Here is a 25,097-nt window from a genome sequence, read left to right on the forward strand (position 1 = left end):
TGCTGGCATCCGGAGGTGACATACAACCCGCTCTCGCTTTACACGATTTTGCGGGAAATAGTTTATCAGCATTCACATCAAGACGACACTGCTGCGAAAGGTCTCTTGGTCATGTGAGACTTTATAAGTTCCAGTACAATAATATCTTCCATCTGATTTTATGTTGTTAAAGGAATTAATTCCATCGAAATAACAACGACAAAATTCGACTATGGGCTGAAATAAATCAATCTACAATCACACAATCGAGCTGTCCAGACTTTATAAGTTTCAAGTACAAGTGATATAATGAATAAATGTGAGCTGTGTGGTATTACTTTTCAAATAATAGTACCATACTGTATAGTATTTACTGCATCATATTTGTATTTTTTAAAACATTATTGAAACAGAACTTTACAACAGCACAAATGAGCTTACTGGAGTATGCAGAGTACGTGTGTCAGTACAGTATAGCACATGGTGATGAAAACAAGATTTTGAAATTTTGACAGCAAGATGACAAAAAAAAGTCCTTGGTTCCTCAGTGGCTTCATAATCTCAATTTTCATTTCAGTACAGACACTTATCAGTTATGCTGTCAAGAGGGCCAGGATGAAGTAGTGGAAAACTTGAAAAGCACTGAGTATGAGTGTTATCATCAAACCAAAATTACCTCAAATAATATAACAATATTAAACTAATTCTATATTTATCAACATATGTTCACACACCACCTTGAACAGTTTTGTATTTAGTTTAACGTATTAGAGTATTGGAGTATTTAACGTATTAACGTATCAGAATGTTAGCCAGTTTGATTTTTTTTGCCACCACTTCGACACTGGACAGTGTTTCCTGACGGAACTATTTGCAGAACGGAACCGGAAACGCGAGCGAATCACAACTTCCACACATGTGTGGAGTACAAAATCAGACCTTTTGACCACATTGTACTGGTATACCAGTTTAAAGTTGACATTAATAACTTTAAATAAATAATAGTCGAATCTGAACCTGCAAAAGCTGCGTCGACGGGATGGCGGAAATCGTTCAGCAACGGATTGAGGAGAGAATCCCTGAGCTGGAGCAGCTGGAGAGAGTGGGGCTGTTCACCAAGAAAGAAGTCAAGTAAGATGGCATCTGTATTAAACGGCACATCAGATGAGTGTCATAGAGTCCAATACAAAATGATTAAAAACCAGCTACACCTCAACCAACAACAACGGCAAAATTCTGCTTCTATAATCTTTTCAATGCAGGATCTTCTACTTGCCATAACGTATTTTTACAGTGTGGTGTCAGTACGTTTACTTTAGTAAAGGATCTCAGTGCTTCCTCTTGTACTGATGAATAGTAAAACAGTGTCTGTAAAGGTTTAGGTGCATTTTACGATCCACAGCTGGAGTCCTCCTACACATATAAAATAACATATATTGTTTAATAAAACCTATAAATGAGCCCATTGAGTCAGTCAGTGACTCAGGCACAGTTGGCTAAGTCAATTCATCCTCTAATTTTCATCTAAGGGAAATTCCTCTCTCTCCCTATTTCAGATCCATAATCAAAAGAGCAACAGCGCTGGAATACAAGCTTCACAGGTTGATTGTGAAAAAAGAGGACTTCATTGCATACGTTCAGGTAGAGTGCCATGGCAAAAACATAAAGGCTGTGAGTGATATGGTTAAAACACTAACTTTAGCGTTTTGTTTAATTACAGTATGAAATCAACATTTTAGAGCTGATCAAGAAGAGAAGAGCGGTAAGTGAAACATTGTATGGTTTTATCTCATGTTAATATTTGGATAGGATCCACATGAAAGTTGACATATTTTGTTATGTTCTAGCGTTAAATTAGGCTTATTAACATACATGCATGGTATTAGCATGATGCATGTTGCATCATTTCACTGTGCCTTACTTGTTTTTGCAGCACATACATTACCAGTTCAAAAAAGAGGAGATTGAGTACCCCATCATCCATAGAATAAACAGTGTCTTCAGAAGAGCAACAAATAAGTGGAAGGTACTGCATGCAAAACGTTTCTATGCTATTCTTATGTAGTGTATCATTTAAATAATTGCTTTGATTATGTACATGATGCCAATGTCTTCTTTTCCCACAGGATGATGTGCAGCTGTGGCTCTCACATGTTGCTTTTTGTAAGAAATGGGTAAGTGATGATCTCATCATTTGCTTTAAGAACAACTCAGGCCAAACAAGGTGTGTTCTCATGCTCTCTTTTTTGGGTTTCACTCCTCAGGCCACCAAAGGTCAGATCAGCAAGGTGTTCTCAGCCATGCTTGCTATACACCCCGATAAGCCAGGTACAGAGGACTGTGCTTTTCAGTCGGCTGTAACTCACAGTCGTACTGTGTAGTAGTCCCAATCATAAGGACGGACAGAACAAGTATAAGCTCAGACTAAATGGGCTGGTGGAGTCACCTACAACCAGAAATAAAGACTTTGTACTTTTCCTTTTAAAGCCCTGTGGATCATGGCAGCCAAGAGTGAGCTGGAGGACAGAAGTTCCTCTGAAAGTGCCAGACACTTGTTTCTGAGGGCCCTGCGCTTCCATCCGAACAACAAGAAAGTCTACCAGGAGGTAAAAGAAGCAAAATATGTTTTGTTTTTTTAAGCAAAGAGAGTAAAAAGTGGTTTTAGCTGCTATTGAAAGAGTAATGACTGTGCATTTGTCAGATATTTATTTGTTCTTTTGTCCAACAACTCTGTGTTAGTACTTCCGTATGGAGCTGTTGCATTGTGAGAAACTGAGGAAGCAGAAGACAGAGCTGGAGAAAGCTGAGATGGATCTTGTAAGTTTCTTACAAATCAGACACAAAATGTGGGAAATGAAAAAAGTAACAACGCACTTGTAGAGAAGCTCTTACTTTCTATCCAGTGCCTGAACATCTGTTCTTCACACCTTCCAGGGTGAATATGAGTTTTCTCCAGAGATCCTGAGTGCTAAACTGGCTGAGGTCGTGTACAGGGATGCAACAGGGAAAATCAAAGGTAGGCTTTTTTAAGTTGATTTCCAATGCAAAAACAAAAAAGATCTAAAAATCCAAAAAGTCAGAAAATGTTACTTTTTTTTTTTAAATGTCTAAAGGAACAGTCCTTTAACAACCGACATTCCCAGGTCAGGTCAGTTTACCTTTGTGTTGATCTTTTTTGTCCGACAGAAGCAGAGTTTGTCATTTCACTTCTGAATATAGCAGCTATCTTTGACTTCACCAAAGAACTCCAGGACCTCATCCTGCAAGAGTAAGACACCAGCTAATTTCTTTTTTCACTCTGTCTCACTCACACTCTGCGTTCTTGAAATCTAACAGAACTTCTCACTTCACTCAGCGTGAAAGTACCTTCTCCCTTCCTTTTGTTTGTAGCTTACAGGCTAACTACACAGAAGACAGCCTGACGTGGGATTTCATGGCGAGGAGGGAGCTGGAGGCTCCGGGGGCAGGGGAGGAGCTGCAGACAGCCAAAGGTCGGGCCTCCGATATCAACCGCAGAGAGGAGCGCTGCTGTCAGGTCTACGAAGAGGGAGTCAAGAGCCTTAACTCCGGTATGAGCTCATACATACAAAAAGCGTAACGTGTTTACGTGGGATATTTTCCAAAAGTCAGCACTTTGCAGTGTGGATTTTGATGAATGGCTATTGTTAACATTTTACTACAGGGCTCTTTGGTTGTGTATGGAAAATAAAAAGTATTAAAAGCAGTTAAAAAATCCTAAATTCTAATTCTTTGGACTGCATATGATTTTAATTTACTTATTAATTCCCTTCCCTGAGTTTATTTTGCACACACTGGCAATGTCATTTCCAATTTGGTTTTCCCAAATTTATGTCAAAAAATCTGATATCGGTAACCTTGTTTTAGAACCTAAAGTTCTAAAACATCTTAAATTGAGCCTTAAATTTGGAAGTGCTGCTTATAGACAGCCTACAGGTTTTACAGAGTAAGAAACTGTTGCTTTGCTTGTGTGCTTTTTCTTCAGAACCCATGTGGACTTGCTATGCAGCCTTCTGCTTGGAAAGGCTGAAGAGGAAGACCAACGTCCAAGAGCTGAAGGAACAGGTAAGAGAATCATTTTTCAGTATGAAATGAATCTGTTTAATAACTCTGTCATTGTGACAGTTTGTTTGCTCTTTAGGATAAGAATTAAACAGGAAAAATGTCAGTGGCTTCAGTGTCTTTGGAGGTGGGTAATGGGTAAGTCCTGACATGGTTTTTGTTGTGTATTGCAGAGGCAGGAGAGGCTGCTGGGAGTGCTGCAGCGTGCCCACGACTTCTCACTGCTGAAGGAGGATTATTATAAGAACTGGGTGAGATAATGGCTTTAGTAACTGTGCAGCTGGGATCATAGGGGCCCTCAGTCTCAGTCCTCCTCACGAGGAGTGAGAAAACAGGATGTCCTGCTATTCAAGTGGTTAAAAGCTCATGCTCTGCAGCCTTCTTGATTTTGAATCTAACTAAGAACCTTTCATGCTAGCCTTCTCCTTACATTTCTTGTTGCTCTCTGCTGTTAATCATCTAATTAAGAGAAAAGAAGTCCATAAAACAACACAGAAAACTCTCTTTGATGCCTTCTTGCTGCCACAATCACTTTATCAAAACTCTTTAAGTTATTTGGGAGTCCTATTTATTATTTTGGGGAGATTGGCTGTTCATTTATTCATTCCTATAGTATATACTTGGGTACCTGCAGAAATGAGGCTGAAAGAAAAAATGGAGAAGTCTTGCTTGATTTAATTTTGATTTTCAAATGAAGTTGCAGATCCTGCTCTCATCAGAAGATGCTGAGGGAGCGGCCAGCGTTGCCAGAGCTGCCACGCAGCGTTACAGCCAATCGGTGTCAGCTTGGAGCCTGTGTCTGCAGACACTAACGCAGCTGGGGAGTGGAGACGTGGGCAGGCTATTCCAGGACGCCCTCACACATGTTAATCCTAAGGTGCATAGAGGTCACACATACATGTACACACACACACACGCACACACACACACATTGAGTCTAACTTGTTTGGTCATTTTCTCTGCTGGTACTGACACCACATCTGTTGTCTACCCACTCTTTGGTTTATTTGTTCTCCTTGGAGATTAGAGACACACACACACACACACACACACACACACACACACACACACACACACACACATGCAGTCACCAGTACTACCGTGTAAATGGGCCATCTCCTTGGCCCAGTTAGTCTCTATTCCATTCTCTGTTCTTCAAATGGCCTCCTCCACCCACATCTATATGCAGGAAAAGCTGAAAACATCCAAGACATTATTATTTGTATACCAAGACAATAAACCAGATTCTGACTCAAAAGAAACTTCATTTTAAGCTTTCTAAACACAAAATGAAAATGCAGTGATTGTGTAGAATTTGTGTAATTATTAGTTATGTGAGTTCAGATTCATCACACATTAGCTAAATTTATTGTTGGATTGTTGTTTAATTCTATACTCTTGACAGGTTTCTAAACTTTGGAGAATGAACTAATCCAAAGAAATCCTGTGCAACCCTTCAGACATTTGAGGGTGGTCTTAATGATTTTCTCATGCTTTAACTTTCGCAACTCAAAAACTTAAAGAAACACAGGCCGCTTTTTTTTTTTGTTAATCTTTTTCTTACTTTTCAACAACGTGTTTCCCTTCTCTTGTTGTGCAGTGCATCACAGCATACTTCTGTCTGACGCGCTCTGACTCAGCCACAGGCCTTTATAATCATGAGCAGAATAGCTGTTCTTAAGACTACTGCGCTGAGAAGTAGTTATGTGAGGAGGATTACTACACTGTAAGTCTTTTCTTTCAAGATAAACACTCCTTAAGTGTTGCAAAATGGCGTAAACCCTTAGCAGGATTGCATTTGGTATGTCAAAGAATAAAATGTATCTTTATTGCACAGCACATAAGTATAGATGCATTTGAAAATGAAGGGAAAAAAAATCTCTCTTAATCCACTTGTGTACTCATAGACTTTCTCAATATTTCTTGACCTGTCAGGTAAGAAGCAAGGTGATTTATCACTCAGATACTCACTCGTGACTCGTTTTTAAAATCTTTACATATAATGGGAAAACATGACAGCTAAATCTGCAAACATGAGTCTGATTTAAGCTTTGGATGCTTTGGTAAGTTTGCTTTGGGGCTGAAAGTTTTTGGAGCCGCTCAAATCGTGAAGTAAAAGTACCAACACCACTGTTTCAAAAATACTCCATTGCAAACAAAAGCATTTTAAATCATGAGTAAGTAAAAATACACAAGTATTATCAGCTGAATATAGTTAAAGCATCAGCAGTAAAGCCTGTGGCTGATAGGGGTGAATTATTAGATTGTTGTTACTGATGCACCATTTGTAAGCAGCATTTTACTGTTGTAGCTGCTCAAGGTGGAGCTAGTTTTAACTATAGACAAAAGTATTGGGATACACCTCATTACTACTGAATTTGGGTGTGGTATGAGGCTGTTTTCCAGGGCTTGGGCTTGGCCCCTTACTTCCAGTGAAGGGAAATCTTAATGCTTCAGCACACCAAGACGATTTGGACAATATTATGTTTCCAATGTTATGGAAACAGTTTGGTGACGGCCCTTTTCTAATCTAGCGTGATTGTGCCTGAGTGTACAAAGCAAAGTCCATAAAGACATGGCTGGATGAGTTTGTTTTAGAAGAACTTGACAAAGAGTCCTGACATTAACCCCATCAAACACCTCTGGGATGAACTGGAACAGAGACTGCGAGCCAGGCCTTTTCATCCAGCATCAGTGCCTGACCTCACAAATACTCTACAACATGAATGGACAAAAATTCCCACAGAAACACTTTTGTTGAAAGCCTTCCCAGAAGAGCGGAAGCTGTTATAGCTGCAAAGCTGCCGCATATTTAGAATTCAATGTCATTAAGGTCCTTGTGGGAGTAACAGTCAGGTGGCCTAATACTTTTGTCCATATCATGTAGTTAAAGAATCAGCAGTAAGGCCTGTGGCTGATCCGGGTGAACAATTATTCATATACAGTCATTTTACACCTGTGTGCTTTTGTAATTTGTTACATGTCAAACTTTAATATTCTGTTTCATGGACTTATCATGTTTTTAAATGTAAAATCTTTGAAAATCTGAATGTTAAAATAATCTGAAAAAATAACTTGATGAAAAGTACAATATTTGCCTCTCAAATAGTAGTTACGCTTAGTAGTTAAAATGGCAATACACAAGTAAAGTAAAAGTACCCCAAAATTATACTTAAGTGCAGTACATGAGTAAAAGTACTTAGTCACACAGTTATGCTCATCACTCCATAAGGACCACATTCAAGTGAACTCACCATTAAGCAAGATGCTGGTTAGAAGCTAACAGCTGCATCTTTTCTGTCTTAACAGGAGAGTCTTCCTCTTTGGCAGCTGCAGGTCCAGTGGAGCGTGTCCAACCAGAGTCCCAAGGAGACAGAAGCCGTCTTCAAGGTAGTCCACCTGAATCCAAGCTTCTCATGGCATTTACACTATTTCATCAACTACATTCTGACAGGAAGGGCTGTTCTCTGTAAACAATCAACACACAATGAAATGCTTGTGTATACTACTTGGCTGGGTAAACAGGTCCTTTTGGTTTCCACCCACATGGATGATTAATGGCACCATAAAATGAAAACCCATGCACAAGCCATGTTACTTTTCTACTCAGCCATGTAAGAACTGCATGCAGATCAACTCAAGGTGTTCTTCTTGGTAATAGTTGCAGATGAAAAGATAAACAGCCCCCTTGTGTCTGCACAGTATTTTGTCCTCTAAAATGAGAACGCCGCGCAGACAGTTTTGTTTTTCTCGTTTGTTCCCAGAGAGGCGTGCTGTCTGCAGTGGCGGCTGTTGCCATGGAGATGAAAGAGTGCTACCTTGATTGGTCGTACCACACCGGAGGCTACAAGAAAGCAAGGAGGACCTTTACAAGGTAAAGTATCGTCTATTCACATTGTCCTTAATTGAAATGATAAATAACACAATAGGAATAAAAAATGTTACTGGGCCAAAACACAGCATCAGAAAATGCAAAATAAACTCATGAGGTTGTAAGGGTCTTTTGTGACAAAGCTTGTTTTTTTTTTTTATCTTCTGTAGCTTACAGGAAAACCGTCCCTTGTCCAAGGCCTTTTTCACCAAAATGATTCAGATCGAGAAGGAACAAGTAAGTAGAGCAGCTGTACTGTATGTCACACATGAAACCTGCACCTTTATCTGAAACCTTTAGGTTTCAGGTAGGGCACAGATTACAAATAACAAATAGTTTGAAGTCTTAACCCTGGCAAAAAAGACAAAACTGCAGGGATAGATGGTGGACTTTGTGATTATTTGCATTATTGATAAGCGGGGACAATCTGGAGCTGTGATAACAATGTTGTTTTCTCTTCCAGGAGACTCCAAAGATGAACGGTTTGAGAGACTACTATGAGAGGGCCCTGCAGGAGTTTGGCACCTCAGATGATGGTGAGCAAAGTTTAAATGCAACAAGAGTGAAAACAAAAAGTAGAGTTAGTTCACAGTATTTATTTCTGTTATTCAAGTATCAAGGACTAAATTCATGTCAATGATGAATACGTTACTAGTTATTTGACCAGATGTAGCTCAGATCTGTCTTGAAGGTCAAAGTGAAAATACATTCTTCATCAGAGGCTTGCTCCCAAACAAGTCTGGTTTCCAGGCCATCAAAGAAAGCTGTCAATTGGTGTTGGAAGTTGAAAAACCCTTGTTCTTCGAGCGTCATATTATTTAAACTGAGCATCCTTGCACAATTCCCAGCTTTAAGTTTAGCTGTGCTTTTCTCATTTTCCTCAAGATCTGTGGCTGCAGTACATCCAGGAGGAGCTGGGGCCTCTCGGGCAGCCGGAGAACTGTGGCAAGATCCACTGGAGAGCCATGAAGTTTCTGGAGGGGGAGAGTGTGGAGAGGTTCACTTCTCGATATACCCTGTTTCAGACTGGACACTTATGAGTGGCCCTGAAGCGGCCCCGGTAGCTTAGATCATGGCCTGGAGGTTCAGCAAATGTTCAGCAACTGTGTGGAAGTTATATGAGCTGAAGAAGCAGCACATGTTTTCTGAGGAGGTGTTCCTCTTGTCTCCTATGGGAGTCTGGTGCTGTGTTCATTTATGAGGCCTTCAAGTGGAAAAGTACCGTTGTCATTTCTGAAGTTGGTTGCTCATCAGTAAAACTCCTGTTGATTCGTCTTCAAAAGGTTCCAGTGGTATTGAGGAGAGATTTTCTTCAGTTTGGCCAATGCAACTTTAGAAGCAGTAATTTTTTTTATTTACAGCTGCTGTTTAAAACTTGTACCTTCTTTCCATTTGTACTTACGGCAGTTTGTGCTGTATTTGATACCAGACTGATTTTGGGCACATGTACAATTGCGAGGATGTCCAGTTGAATTGAATTCCACATTTATTTGGAATTTAGTTGAGAAAACAAACTTTGATGCTGTTATAATGATTAAAGTAGTCTGTTATTCTGTGGTGCTGTGGTCCCTCTGAGACAGTGACATAACAACTGTATATGGATAAACACACACTGCACCCTCTTTTCAAACTCATGACTCATACAGGCAATAGTTTTCAATGATCCACCACTTCTGTAAACATAAATTTAAGTTACTATGAGAAAAAAAAACATCCTTTATCTTCTGAAATTCTCATTTCACATGCTGATCCAATGTTTCAGTACCAGGAATCAATTATATTCCCACCTTTGTTTAAAAAAATATAACCATAAATTTTAGGCAGCAGCAGTATTATGGGATGGTTGCACATCTGTGAAACATTTTAAAGGCCAGCTAGCATTTAAATATATTTACATCTTTTAAGGACACTTGAAATCATTGTTTTTTGTTGTTGTTTTCTTTTTAACAATGGTGGCACCTCCAGTCATGTAACAGCCATGAGGTATATAAAACATGAATGGCAAAAAGCATTACAGTAATGCATCATGAAGTCTAATAATGCAGATAACACACATAGACCTATAAAACCGTATCACAAGGGATTTTATGATGTCTTTTCTCTCATCTGATATAGAAAAGGTCTTGTGGAAAATTTAAACATGTTACCATCTTACTATCCGAACGCCTCTATTCACTGAAAGACATGTTCCCAAGAGAACCGTGGACCCACTTTGTATATGATATAAATTTAATCTATTGATAGAAATGACACTCTGAGATATTAAAGTACCTCGGCGCTCTCCAGTCACCTTTTCCACAGACTCTAGTTCAGGAAATGAGCTCTCACCTGACATCTCAGTCAGGCTTTCAGTGAGTGAGAACAATTTGCTTTAAGGCAGAGGTTGTTACGGCACATCGTTGTTTTCAATAATTATTCCTTTAGAAAATTAGCGAATTATGTTGTGAAGGCAATGCCTGGATACATGCTGTCTGCTGAAGTTTGCCTGTGTCAGTGAAATCTAGGACTTGACCATGTACATGTAGGTATTTGTAAACCCTTCCTTTGACATGGAAATAATCTTTTGTCTAAGCAAAGTCTGGACTTGAGCGATCAATTTTTCTGCTGCTGGGTGTCAGGGTGTTGCTGTTGGGATGCGCAGGTGTCCAAGCCTGGGATGAACTTGCATGAGCTTCATAAACAATGTTACATGAGTCGAACATAAGCACACCGTTGGAAATGATCTTAGATCCATGTTCAAGTATAAATCCAAGAATTATTTTATAAATGAGGTCCCTGATTTGATGATATATAGAGCTAAGTGGGCTACTCAAAAGATTTTAAATTGGTTAGTTATTTACTGCCGATGTAAAGTAGTGTTTGTGCCTACTCTGGGTATTTTAATTTATAATTAAAATGTTAAGAACAGAACATTAGGAGCGGAACGATGAATATTTTAGCCAGCAAATACTTTACAATTAGGCATTATATTAAAGGTATTATTTTTGTAAAGATAGCGAATACTGGCACATAAAATCTGTCATAATGAGTACAAAAACTCTCGATAAACTAGACCTTTAAAAACAACTGGACCCTGTGGCTCCACATGATTACCTCCTCCTCAGCCACTACATTAATAATGGAGGACATGAACTTCAATGCATTTGCCCAAAATTTGGAAAAATGTGGCACTACAAGAGAGAAATTAACTGCTGCATCTTCCTACCACCTTGAATAAAGACAGTGTGCCCAGGTATGTGCTGAATGTAACTTCCACCTCTGATCAGCCTGCACGTATCAAAATTCCTCTTTGACTGTCCGATGAGCGTTTGCTTTACCGTGTTAGACACCAAGTCTAATTCTGGTCAGTCCACCTTCACCATGTCGCCCCCCTTCACACACACGCGCATCTTCAGAGCTTCTTAAAGACGATGTAGGTGAAGAGGGCCAGTACGCCTGCGGACAGCAGTCCGATCACACACTGGTGGATGGTGATGACATTCTCCAGGGCGTGGATCCGCTCCTCCATGGCGTTGGTGTGGATGTAGTCATAAATAGAGGCCCCGATGCTCCATACCGCCCATATAGCATCCACCAACGCTTTCATAGTGGGAGAGACCATGGAGGGGCCTGCCTGCAGCTGGGCGCCAGGCGCAGCCGCTGCTTATTGGCCCCACTGCACTACAGAGAGAGAGAAGAGGGTGACACATGGTGCAGTGAGGAGGAAGCATCGTGTGGGCATACTCACAGCCTCCAAAACAGCAACCGCAGTCACATATTTACACACCATTTGATCCTGAGAGACTTCATCTGAGAAGATTGTTAAAAACAAACAAACATAAACTGTGGGAGAGTGAAACTTCTGATGAACGTTCAACTTTATATTTCCTCTTTCTCGCTTCCTTGTGTGTCATTGTTCTTGCGTGTCACAGTGGTTTTATTATTCAATCATTTTGTGTGTGTTTGAAACATACTCAAGCACTGTATTTAAGTACAACTATTAGATAACTGTACTTGAGAATTTCTTTTTATGTTACTTCATGTTTATGTTACTACTATATTTATCTGGCATGTACTCTTCAGATCACCAGTTCTCATCCAAAATATGTATTTTGCTTTTAAGATGTGACATCTTGCTTCAGCATTAAAATACGGCCTTGATGTCTTAATGCATTGATGCATCACTACTAGTAATCCACTGTAATACATATTAAATCTTAACAGTCATTGTGGATGATTTGGCTTTTGATACTTTAAGACAGCACTTTGACTTAAATAAGACTTGCATGTTTACTTTGGGGTATTTGTTTATGTGTTTCAGTAACACCTGCGACACAACTTAGACATCACTTGGGGTCTTGCCTGTGTATTTAAAGGTCTTTACAATCCTGCTTCCGAGTCAGTGCCCTGCTAGTCGACTCAGTGCCTCCTTCCACACATGCTGACGTCATTACAGTATTAATAAACTTGGTCCAGGACTGAAGTGGCTGCACTTGATCTGGCTCTTGGTCTCTTGTATGATCAGAAAATCTCCGAATTTGCGGTGTTAAATGAACCCGAGTTTGAGCGAAATGGGGGACAGGACGGAGAACTGTTTTGTACACAGAGATCAGACACACGCTGCATGGCGAAGACATTTGTTAATGGACTCAGAACTCACCAGTTGGTGTCAGATGTTGACGTGGCGATACAGATTATGCTGAACATCCGTCCTGCTGTAGCTGGAGTGATGAAATATCATGTTTAGAAGAAACCGGGCTGTTCCTGACAGGCACAAAGTCGGACATTGCTACTTGGTGTCAAGTCAGCCTGAATCAAACCAACGCTTCCGGTCAAACCCTTAAAAAAAAAAAAAAAAATATTGTATACCGTCATCAACTACAAAGCGAACATAAAGGGGTATGGATGGAAGAAATACAACAGCACGTACATAGTTACACTTCTATTCTATTCTACACTATTCAAATGATTATTAATAATATTATTAGGTTATGTGTTACACACTCAAGATTTATTGTCTATTATTTATTTATTAATTATCTTATTTTTGCCTGTTGACAATACTGTTTTCCTGTGTGACAGTATCTATATCTCGACGAAGAGGGTGGATTCAAACGTCTGGAATATTTTATTTTGACAAGAAAAGCGCCCAGTTTCCGGTGTTGTTGTGGGCTTCTTGTCTACGTGAAGCAGCTGACCGATGCCATATGAGCGCGTCACCATAGGCACGAAAAGTGGAGCATGACCTCGTGAACAGAATAGAATAGAATACAATAGAATAGAATGTATCACAATAAAAAAAAAAAATACAAATATTTTCCAAACGAATCCAAAATAGAATAAACAGAATTGCAGAAATTGCAATATAGCAGAACAGAATGTAACAGGAAAAATGCTAAATTGGAGAAGGAACAGAACAAGACACACTGCAAGAAGAACATAATAGAATACAAAAACGACATGAAGAATGTGATAGAATAGTGTAGAAAAACAGTCAAGTTATGGAGCTCATTACACTGTGAATTTCCCCATGTTAAGGACTAATAAAGGCCTATCTTATTAATAAAACAGAACAGATATTTTGCTGACTGAACATAACATTTGTAATAAAGCAACTGATTAAATGTGTCCAAAAGCATCAAGCTGGGTCACTGTAATTACGTCCTGTTGTGTGGCTTCACGTGACCACAGTCGGTGAGGTGAAATAAATAAATAAATAAATAAAGTTGTGTTTGACACATATGCATATAGCGAAGCCTCATGGCGCGTCGCTACCACCAGGGGTCGCAGCACACTAACATGTTGCTGCTCAGGGAGGTAACATGAGAGGTGTGATGAACCTGGGATGTACATAGCCTCCTGAACAGCATCGATATAAGAGGGGAACACCTTGAGAGAGCCGCAGACGAGCCGCCGGAGACGCAGATGAGCGCGGGACGGGCGTGTGTGCCGCATGTGGACGGGCGAGCCAACACACCGCAGGAATGTGTGCAGTTCCAGGCAAACACACATGCTCGGACATTACTCTGTGTAGTGCGCTTGGTCGTTTTTAAGTCCTTTTTCAGAATAATTGGAAATATGGGGCCACATTGCCGCTGCCCCCCCCCCTCCCTTCCTCTTTCCCGATGGAAACCTTTAACTGGAGACGAGCCAGTGACGCGCTGAAAATAACCAGGTTACCACTTAGCACCGGTCCATTTTGGGGAGGGCCCGACACGAGGGCGCAGCACCATATATCAGCTCCTTCCAGCTGTTTGGGAATACCCTACTCATAATATCGAGGTTGCAGCATGCAGTAGCAACGACAGACTCCTGTCTCACTCCGTCTCCCTGTCTTCCCGGTTGTCTCTCTTCCCAGAATGGATATGGGGTGACTGGCTGGGTGCTGGGTGCGCACCGGGAATCTCTCGGTGGGAAACGCAGAAGCTTTTTTTTTTTTTGCTTTGAAGGGTGGGAGAGCGGGAGGGGGAGAGGAGACTGGCACAAGGCGCGACACTGTTGCGTCTGCATGATTTCTCTCCTTGGACAGAGGGGAAAATCATAGGCCTGGGGGGGGACTGTCCGACTTCTTCCAAGAGACAATTCGCTCAACCCACCCCACCCCCTCCACCCCCAAAAGGATAATCTTGCTAAATTTGGGATGCGAGCAACACCAAGTGATCAGATATTACTGGGGCGGTGGTGGTACTGGCGCTGGCGGTGGATGGACGGTGAAGTTGAACTTCGCTCGCAGACGCGATCTCCTCCAGGCAGCCAGACAACACAACCAGACAGTCGGCGCTTATTACGCGAAGTCCCCATACGGCTACGGGATGCTGACACCTGCCCGGTACGCAGGTAATACCAAGCAGGAAGCATCACCTACTTATTCAGACACCGGCAAGCAGCAGATGAGCGGGTATGTATCGGCGCGGCCACTGAGTAAACCCTTAACATTCCTTCATTACCTCGCCTGTAAGTAAAATCCTGTTGAACAAAAGACCCTTTTCAGAATCCATAGGTTAACCTCTGGAGTTTTCTCCACATAGAGTCCCCAGCGGTGGGGCTGAAGGTGGTGATGGTGATGATGATGATGATGATGGTGTGTGTCAGAGGCTGGGTCTTTGCGGGCAAGGTGAGTTCTCAATTCGTTCAACTGGCCTACAAAGTCCCAGTTTCTGGCTCATGTGACCACCAAGTTGTAGAAAATATTTCTGATGCATGTTAAGCCTTGAAAAAAAAAAAAAAAAGACAGAATGGAAGAGATGGGAAGAACACAAGCAGGCAATTGCGACAAAATAGATATCACAAGAGATGAAAGTCTCACTAAGGTCAAAAAACCATTTGATTCTGCGGACACAAAATGTGAGCAATAATAATTTTGTGGGTATATTTTGCGGTGATACTAATAAATACAATAAGATCATTACAGACCACAGTTAATATTATACAAATACTATATTCACTGTTTCAAAGGTTTAATGTAAGCACTACATGAGAAATTAAAGTACAAGAAGTGCATTTGCAAACAGCTGTAGGTATTTAATCAGAAGAAATGAAAAGGTCTATCAAATGAAATATTCAATAGCTCACAGGGTCAAACAGTGGATGTCGTTGCTTAATAATTGACTTAAACCTTTGATTAGTCAGACCTGAACTTTACAGCCTTGTGAAAGAGATGCTTGCTTCTCAAGAGAGTTACAGAAAACCAGAGCAGCGGTTGCTTCTGCCTGATGCATACAGTGATGAACAACTTTCTCAGGCCTTTTCTCTAGAAAAAAAGTGCCTCTGCATCCCTCAGCTGGCCTAATTCTGGTGTATGGCTCTTGATAAATAGTTCTGAGAACAAATCAATTATTTCACTTTTTTTCATCATGCCAAATAGGTCAAAATAGAAGAAATGGGAGGAAAAGTTAAAGGGAAACATAGTTAACTTATTGAATTATTCGATTCAAAGAAAACACGTAATCAAAACCTGAATTGCAAGCAAATTACTCACATCCTCCTTGAATTTAGACTCGCAATTTAGTCTAAAGTTCAACCAGTTTTATAGAAGCTTACGGCCCAAACTCAACAAGAACACAGTGAAACGGATAAAAAAACCGAAGTGCCCCGGCTTTATTATGTTGAACAAACGTGTCAAGTGGGGAAGAAGCTGTTTTGGAGGCCTGTTTCTATATCTGTCCTGACCCTAGCATGCCGTACATACCTCACTAATGAATTTAGCATCCTGACACTAGATGCTTTATGTAATTAATAGAGTCGAGGGCCACGGTGGCATCTCTGTGCTGCCAGTGACACATAAGTAAGACATTCGCTGAAGCATGGGATTTTTATTTTAAAAACACAAGACCTCAGTGATTATTAAAACACACCTAAAACAGACCTGTAAATGAAACAGACCACTTTGACACCATGGGTGGTGGGAAGCTGCTAAATTTTTCTGTCAGTTATATTTATTTGAGAAGTTAATACTTGATCATACATTATTTGTAAGCTGCATATTAACAGATCTTTGGCAGGTCATTTGTTTTTTTTTTTACAAGCTTGCTATTTCTTGTTTTGTCCCTAATAAGTTGTTGCGAATTAAACTCTTTGTGACTGTAGACTATGCACTACTGCTAATTTATGTAAAATGTAGAAAATTAATGAAACAAAACACACTTAAAATCAAAAACAAAGAATACATGAGTTTAGTGGGCCTCCAATGTAGCCCACTAAAGCACGATGACACATCACAGAAAGCAGATAAAGCCACTCCAGCCAAAAGCTCTCCATATATGCTGCAGGAGAGCACGAGCCAGCGCGAGTATGAGAGCTGAGGGCCTAGTAAGGGAGGCTTGGTGGAATGAGCCTGGTTTGAATAAGCAGCATGGCTACGGGGAGCTCTGGGATAGTCACCAAGTGTGCTGATTAAAGTTGTGATATTAAACAGTGCTAGCTGCTACCGCCTGCCAAGCCTCTCTCTCTCAGTGGCATTTCACATTGTTTAAAAGGCCCAATCGGACTCATCTCGCCACTTGCTGCACAGTGTTGCTTACATCTTTTTATTTTCTACCACGGCTGTCTCATAATCTCTCCTCACGCCATTAGTTAGCGCGGTTGTGAGACTTACTTTAAATAGGCTTTCCCTACATTTCGTAGCTTTGTTTTCTGCTCTGGGTTGCCGGGTTCACATAGTCCTCAAATTGACCATATCTGTGCATGTTATTGTGAGCATCATATAGAAGAGTTTACTAAGGTAAAAGCCTTCAGATTGTGTTTACCTTTTCTGTGAAAGCTGAACTTCTAATGAACACAGAGGGCTCCTTCTCGGAAATTCTGCTCTGAACTCATTCAACCCCCTTTAAAAACGTCACTGCAAAACCCAATAAAACTCTGCCATTATAAATATACAATTCATAAATAATGGAAAACATGCTCGCTTTTCATGAAATATATGACCCAGGCTCCCTTAAAAGGTCAAACATCAGACACTGTGGTCACTCCAGGTTGTTGCATTTCTTCAGCCATAACTGAACAGATACCAAAGTTATGCACCAAATCACACTCAGGGAGCCAGCAAAATGTTGTAGTTTGATCTCAAAAGTCTGGAATGAGACATAGAAAGATTAGGAAGGGAGGGAGGGAGAGAGAAAGAAAAGGCAGCAAGAAAAGTGAGGGACTTTTAGGGGCAGCTGTGTTTTATTAACCCAGTCATAATGCCCCTAAAAATCCTTATTGCTCTTGCAATGGTCAACAAATCTCCTGTTACAACATGTAAAGGATCTCTGAAGGGAGTGCAGGGATTCACATCAACAACCTGTCGCACTGCCGAGCCATGTACAGGTACAGATACACTGAACGTATGGGCTGCATAGGTTACACTTAGGGCTTTATTTCCAGCTAAATCAACTGTAGAAGTCAGAAGCGCTTATTGAATTGCAGAACACGTGAATGGGAGGATCCGGTCTCACAGGGAGCTGCTGAAATCCAACAGTAAGAACAGTAACCTTTGTCGAACGTTTCACAACATATTTGCCGATTACCACAAAGTCGGATGTGTTAACAGCTCTATCTGGGAGCTGCACTGGCAGAATGAAAAACATCTCTTAACTAACAACACCAATGTTTCCCTCTGGCAGACTTATGAATTACACCATCATCATATTCCTGCCCAAGTCCTCATAGTTTAAAATGCAGACAGGGGAGTCAAGACGGTGCGTCCTTCTGTATTTTGACTTTGCAATCGAGTGCCAAGGGACTGCCTGAAAAACAGAGACAGAAGGGCAGGTAGACTGACAAATAAGTCAGGCTGGCAAGCAGCAAATGCAGACCTAAACAAACTCAGAGAATATTAAGATACACAGTACAGGCTGGTAGAAATACAGGCAGGCAGAAGGGAGTATAAAGACAGGTAAACAATGAAACATCCTGACAAGGCAGCAACAGTACAACGAGATATAGAAAAACAGAAAATGGCAACCGGGCAACCAGGAAAGACATCGGAAGAGAGCGAGACAACAAGACATGCAGTGATACAGGCAAACAGAAAGAGAGACACAGAGAGCAGAGAGAGCAAGCAGGCCGCGGAGGACTGGGATCCAGGCCTGGGTGTGGTGAGGTGGGCTGTCATGGCTGGAGAGCGGGTGGTGTGGAGTGGAGCTCTCGATGTTGGTGAGTGAGTCATCGGAGGGAGGCTATTCTGTTGAGTTTCCCTATGGGACGGCCGCCGCTGAAGGAAGGAAGGAAGAATCCTCTTCACATCGAGGGAAAGAGGCAGAGAGAGACAGACAAGGGGAGTGAGGGAAAGTGTGGACGATGACTCAGGGCCACGAACCACATGGCGATGGAGGAGGGAGGGAGGAATTACTCATCAGAGCATGTGGAATCTCATACAGCTATCACAGGACTGACAGTGTGCTTCCCCCCATGGCTGCCATCACTCCCTCAGGCACCAGCTGAACACCAGTCAGCCACGCTTTTAACAACTGAGAACAGAGTGAAGGGTCAGATTCACACAGGAAAGGTTTGTTTAAAAATCAAAGCCAGATGCTGTCCCGTTTGGGCATCTTGGGGTATCATGAGGCACAGGAGTTTTTAACTCTTTTATCAAAGCTGATTCCACTATAGTAGCGCTGAGACGTACCCTGCCTCCCAAATGTATCTGCTCTCGGTCACCTGGCTTTCTGCAGCTTCTGTGCGACTGAAATACTACATCATTATCTGACGAAACCATTTGAATTTGAGTAGAGGTTTGAGCAGCCCTCCTGATAAGCATGTTTCAGCTTTCTGAGATCATAGAGCTAAAGTTTGGCTTGGCCCAGCGGTAGCTACCATAGAGTAGCTCTGTTTGGAGTAGCTATCATGGTTTCGAGGAACACCTGAGTGTGGGAAGCCAGACTGACGTGTGTCCTGGTTTAAATCAAAAATGAGATGTATCGTCATGCATTTCATCTCAGTCCCTTTCTGATTATATTTGAGATTTAAATTACAGTAAGTTGGTGCAGGTTGGTCTTCTCTTGTTCCAAATTAGACAATAGTGTCAAAATATTTAATCAAAGGGACCTTTCGAAAGGAGAACTGAAAACTGCTTTATGAATACACAGGGTGACATTTTAAGTCTTGTAGCTTCTTTTCTTCTCTGCCGCTCAGCTTGCAAAACAGCTCTTTCATGGCTGTGTAAATCCATCTTTACAGTGATAAATGTGCCACTACTGTGAGCCTGTGGATGACAAAGTCGTATTCAGTGATGACAAAACAGAGAAGAGAAAACAGGTGAAAGGGCTACTGGCATGACATGCACCGCGGCTTTTCTTTATCTATTTGAGACTCAGCAGCATGAACCTGCAGATGTCTCTGAATGTGAGTGGTGTTGAAGTAGACGTTAACACATAGCTCAGTGGTGGAGGGGGAAGGTGTCAGTAGAACCTTTGTGTGACTGCGGACTCATTCACCCCGATTCTTATATGTGTATATGTCTCCTGTACAGCTGTTCTCTGACAGGCAATCACTTTTGATATTTGCGTACGCAGCAAAAAGATGGTGATGAGTACAACATGGTGGCATGACTCAACAGGTGAAATTGGCACACCCATAGGACTAGTTTATACCCCCCCTCTTACCAGTGCCGGCACAGTCCCAGATCTCTCTCTAACACAGGCTGCCATTTGGGTGTGGACTGTCAGTGCTCCAGCACCATAAGAAACACTCAAATCCAGAGCAAACACTGCAGACAAAAGCAAGAGGGCAAGAAAAACTGGAGCAGACCTTCCCTGTGTGGATCCTTCCAGCACCCCTCTTAAAAATGAGAACGAACCCTCCTGACCTGCTTTTAGCCAATCAGCCTGGTCTGTGAGACTGGGCTTTGGTATGACTAGAGTAAACAGAGAGGAGGATAATCAACCATTATATATCTGTGATGGTGATTTTTCTGTCTTAGCAATACCTTATGCCAAAATCATGTGATGCTGTTGTTTCTGTCCATTGGCTTTGTGGATCCTCAGGAACTGGTTGCACCGGCTCTTCTGGAGTTCAGACTTAGCCTCATTTTGATGTTAAATTTCGCCTATGTGAAGATTTATGTGTTAATAAATTAAAAGCGGTTGCATCATACAAACTTGTTCTGATGTGGAGATTAGTTGTTCCTGAATATTTACAACCAATAACTGCTAAGTGTAACTATTAAGTAGCTAAGTGAAATAGGTCACAAGATAACATTAGCTTGCTAGTAGATGACTTATGTAAACTGAATGTGGCCCAGACACTTAAAAAATGGTGTAAAATTATGCAAACTAGGAAGATTTTAAATGAAATTTCTCAAAAAACACACACAGTATATATTAAATTACAAAATATCACATTTCATATACACAGCCTGCTTAGCGATAGCATGTTAGCAGGTCAGCAGTAGCTTCGGTTCTCCATCTGTGTCTGCACAGGATGCGTTCAGGCAAAATACTAATAAGTCACCCACGTTTGGTTGTGTTTAAAAGTCCAACACATAATCTCTGAGGTTAGGTGCATAAAACAGTAGAAAATAGACTTAAACATAAAAAGGTGCGAGACAAGCAAGATAGATTGATTAATGTAGCTGAAACACTTTGTTGACATGCTGTACAGTAAATGATCACATAACTTAGGCTATGTTAGCATAATCTGATATTTCCCTCTAATTTAAAACCACAGACATGTTACTAACTCTGAAAATAAATGTATCACTGTTTGCATATATAAATAATAAAAAGTGCTACCTACAGATGATTGGCAGGTTAATTTATGATTTAGGAAGAGCTGGTACAACCCAGTCCTGGTCCTGTGAAACTGTTTGATTTGAGAGACCCAATTATGGATTCCAACATCAATAAACAAACTCTGGAGGACCCAAATTCCATTTGATCCTTGTGAAAAGGTCTAACAGCAGAATGCTTCAATAACAACTAACACAACAAGGCCGTGCTGCGCACTGCAGTGGGTTTAGGCAGTAGGGAAGACTGAAAGGTCAAAACAAACACCACAGAGGCTCCTGGGCTTCAGCTATAGGTGTATGAGGCGTGTCTCTGTCTCTCACATATATGTCTAAACAAGATCTTTAGACTCAGGGGTCAGCACTGTGTAAACACATATGTATACTCAGTCACACACTCATACAAATGCACACAACCAGACACATTGACTCTCAACCTCTCCTGTACTCTGTTTGCTTTTTATATGGGATGTCAAATCAGCTTACAGGTATTTCACTTTTCTGTACCAGCTTGCGCTCAGTTCAGTCAGCAGCTGGGCCCCATCTTCCACTGTTAGTCTTTATGATTGTTTTTGCATGTACATTCGTGATGATGTACTGTATGTACTGTGTGAAACTATTTGTTATAGTATGAGGAGAAATGCAGCCCCTCGTAGCTAAGATGTACTCCACTGCCCGACCTTGTGATCAGCCTAAATATTTTGAAAAGTCATTCCCCCTCTCTTCTCCTCCATCCCTTGCCAACCATAGACAGGGGAACTTCAGTTTCCAGTTGTTTCTTGGCTATTTGGGGTCACCGATGCATGTTGGCAGACCTCATCGGCATTTTCTCTTTGCATTGCAAAATTTGCTGGAGTCTGAACTCGGCTCAGTGCTTGTGTGCCCCAGTGTTGAGTAACAATGAGCTCCGCGGGGCGATTGGCAGATGCCTGTTTGATGCTGCAGACAGTCATGCCATTGTGCGGAGTCAGCAAGTGAAATGTGTGTGCTCACGTGTGTATGTGTATAAGGGGTGAGGAAAAAAGGGTGTTTGTTTTGGCAGAAAGATCATTTGCCAAAGAAGTGGTTACACTGCCAAAAACTCACCAAACAAACCTGCGGCGGTGAGTGTTTTATCCGTCCAGCCTCTCTAGGAGTGATAATGGAAAGGTGGCCATTTTACTCCTCACTCCCACCTCTTCACAACTCTTTTGTGAGCTAAGAGGGCTAACAATGAGCTGTGGTGGGCCTGTTTCAGTGTGGTGCTTGTTTAAAATAACAAGAGACAGCAGGGGAGGTAAGCTGCCATTTCCCCACACTTCTGTGTAATATTTTTAGTTAACAGGGGGATGAAGTAAACATTTTCAGCTAATCAGGGGCATGACAGAGCCTCATGGTTGCTCTGATCTTTTCTTTCAAATCACTGTGGCTCACTTGAAGTCCCATTGTCTGGCCCAAGCCAACATCCTCCAGTCCAGAGGGCCTATGTGCCAAGCTTGGCTCGCAGGATATTACAAAAAGGGAAAACCCATCTTCCCCAAAACCTTCTTCCATTACAGAAAAGAGGTTTTCCGCTTCTATCGAAGTTGTCGATGGAAGTTATTCAAGCCACTTGGAAAACATTATTTGCTGCTTTATTTGGTCTTCGTGTTGGCAAACTCATCAATCACGAGGACAGCATGATCCTTCCATAGTTGGTTTTCAGAATCAAGTGAGATTGTGTGTATGAGTGTTGTGTTTTTGCATGCCTGTGTTTTTATTCTCTTGATACTCTTTGGCATTGTATGCTAGTATTAAACTGCAGAGCACATGTGCAGCTGACAGGTCTGTGAAATATCAACATCTGCATTTCTTTTTTCACTGTAACCTTTGCAACTGATGTGGTAATAAATAAATTGCCTGTGTCTGTGAAGTATACATTGTAAAGCGTTGAATTAAGGGGCTATTTAATGTTGGCACCAGAGTGATGGGCGCCACAATGTGACAGTAAGACCCCAAGGCAACCTTAAGCATAGCAATGTGCTTTCTTGGAACGTGCATGTCATTCCTTGGGCTTAAGAACAGTGGCGCAGCACACGTTTGACTCCAAAACCAACAGTTTTGGAAATATATTTCACATCTGCATCCCGAACAGACACTCTTATTTGACAGCATTTTATTTTTCTTCTTTTATGCCTACTTGTGTTTTCTTGTTATACTTGACTCATCTCCTTGGTATACAGGATGGGTTATTTTGGGCAGTGTGGATGTGTCAAATCAACAATATGCATGACATACAGTATGACTACACGCAGGAGCTGTGTGTACATACATTTTTATGTCAGACTGTCAAGTCACCACTTTCCACATCGACTACTTTGTTATTTTGCATCTTGTTAATTTTTTTGGGAATTATTCAGAGATGACAAGATCCATATGGCTCTCATCTCTACACATTAAAATATTAAGATACTGCAAGCAGTCTGTTAGCTTAGCTTAGCATAAAGACGGGAAGCAAAGGGAAACGGCTAGTCTGGCACAGTCTGAAGGAAATTAAATGCACCTATGAGTACCTCTGAAACTGTGAGTTGTGTTAACACTGATCACCTCCATCATAGTCTGATCTCACATCCTCTCAGTGCGCTCACGCATGGTGACATTTCAAACTCTCTGTGTGGATTGTCAAATAGCCTATGGCTTTATCAACATCATAAAAATGGGAGACAGAGACTAAAATGAATGTAACAAGCATACAGTTCTTTTCCTACCAGTAGAAACTTAGCAACAGTTGCAGGCATTTCAATTGGTTATAAAGGAAAATATACATAGTGGAATTAACACTCCCTTTTCCCAAGGCTGCATGGGAGGATCGAGGTGGGGGTGGGGGTGTCAGAGAGTGATGGAGTCCGGGGATAAACTCAGCTTAACTTTGTCAGTGCACCCAAATTCCCCTTATCTGACCTCATACCAACCCCCCATCCATATTAACCTACTCTAATACAGTGTGCAAAGTTAACATGGTCTGTGTCTAAAAGGCTATTAAAGAACCTGAGCAGCTTCATTTCATTATATAAAATGTCAAAAGCTTGAATAAGCACCCTTTTATACAATAAACAGTCCCTCCAGGAATAATTAACATGAATCCAACCATTCCTCATTTGTGGGAGTCTGCAGTTTTTGTCTGAAGAGCTGCAGACTTCACCAGCCACTGCATTTTCTCACAGAAAATAATCCAATTCAGAAAAACCACAATAAGCAAAGGTCAACTAAAATCAAACGTGAACCAAACGTTATTTTAAAAACATTAATGCCTAGAGGATTACCAGTCACTTGAGGTTGGTTTCTAAAGCAGCACTTACTGTGCATCAACCCCCTACAAGCTCTACCAAGGCAGCCATTTGAAACTTCATCAACTATCAACTTGCATATGGCATGCAGGATGTTATAGGATGATTACGGCTGATTTAATTTGGGTGCAGAATATGTATTTGAAATCATAGGACATGTCACAGAAGTTCTCAAACTAAGAGAGATAACAGAGAGACACACAAGTCTGTTTTTCTTTGACACTGTGAGTTGTCCCAGATGCTGCGTCACTTGAGTTACTGTCACACCTGAAGCTCATTTTCATTCCCAACAACCTACATCTGTTGGGTTGGGCCATTTTTGGGCCGATACTTTATCCTGAAGCATGATCTCGGCATAAATGTTTGAGGCACCAGCAGAAACATCTGAAGACCATTTATACTTTTGCCAGTGTGTGCTTTCAGTTTTTTGAAACCCTTTCACCATTTTCAAATATTATCTCAATTTATTACAAATTAAGTTACAGAGTCATAAAATGCCCTGATGTTTCTCAGAAAAGTAGCTACAGATTACTCATTTTTGGCTGCAAACATCACAAACAATCAATGCAAGGCACTGAATAAAGCCAGTGCTGAGGAGAATCAGCAATTTGATGATTTATTTGAAATCTGAGAAAACAGTTTTCCCATGTGTTGTTTTAGATTCCTGTTGAAGTGCTGC

At 41.2% G+C, this 25,097-nt stretch overlaps 1 protein-coding gene and 1 long non-coding RNA gene across 2 annotated transcripts; one reads left to right on the top strand and one right to left on the bottom strand.

The window, feature by feature from the left end:
* The first annotated feature begins 836 nt into the window (after positions 1-836).
* utp6 (UTP6 small subunit processome component) lies at positions 837-9,487 on the top strand. Its single transcript, XM_046410957.1, has 19 exons — positions 837-1,110; positions 1,536-1,620; positions 1,700-1,741; positions 1,913-2,005; positions 2,106-2,153; positions 2,244-2,307; positions 2,467-2,585; positions 2,719-2,796; positions 2,914-2,995; positions 3,166-3,247; positions 3,370-3,548; positions 3,983-4,062; positions 4,233-4,310; positions 4,757-4,936; positions 7,369-7,449; positions 7,824-7,933; positions 8,101-8,167; positions 8,394-8,466; positions 8,816-9,487. Exons 1-19 carry the CDS (start codon positions 1,019-1,021, stop codon positions 8,968-8,970), a joined length of 1,788 nt encoding a protein of 595 aa, XP_046266913.1. The 5' UTR covers positions 837-1,018; the 3' UTR covers positions 8,971-9,487.
* On the bottom strand, positions 8,507-14,348 carry LOC124070780. The gene is made up of 2 exons (XR_006845240.1): positions 12,570-14,348; positions 8,507-11,590 (listed from the first exon to the last, which is right to left on the bottom strand). It is a non-coding gene; the product is annotated as an uncharacterized LOC124070780 (long non-coding RNA).
* Positions 14,349-25,097: the final 10,749 nt, after the last annotated feature.

Source organism: Scatophagus argus, chromosome 2 (genome assembly GCF_020382885.2).
Source record: "Scatophagus argus isolate fScaArg1 chromosome 2, fScaArg1.pri, whole genome shotgun sequence".
Lineage (NCBI taxonomy): Eukaryota > Metazoa > Chordata > Actinopteri > Scatophagidae > Scatophagus > Scatophagus argus.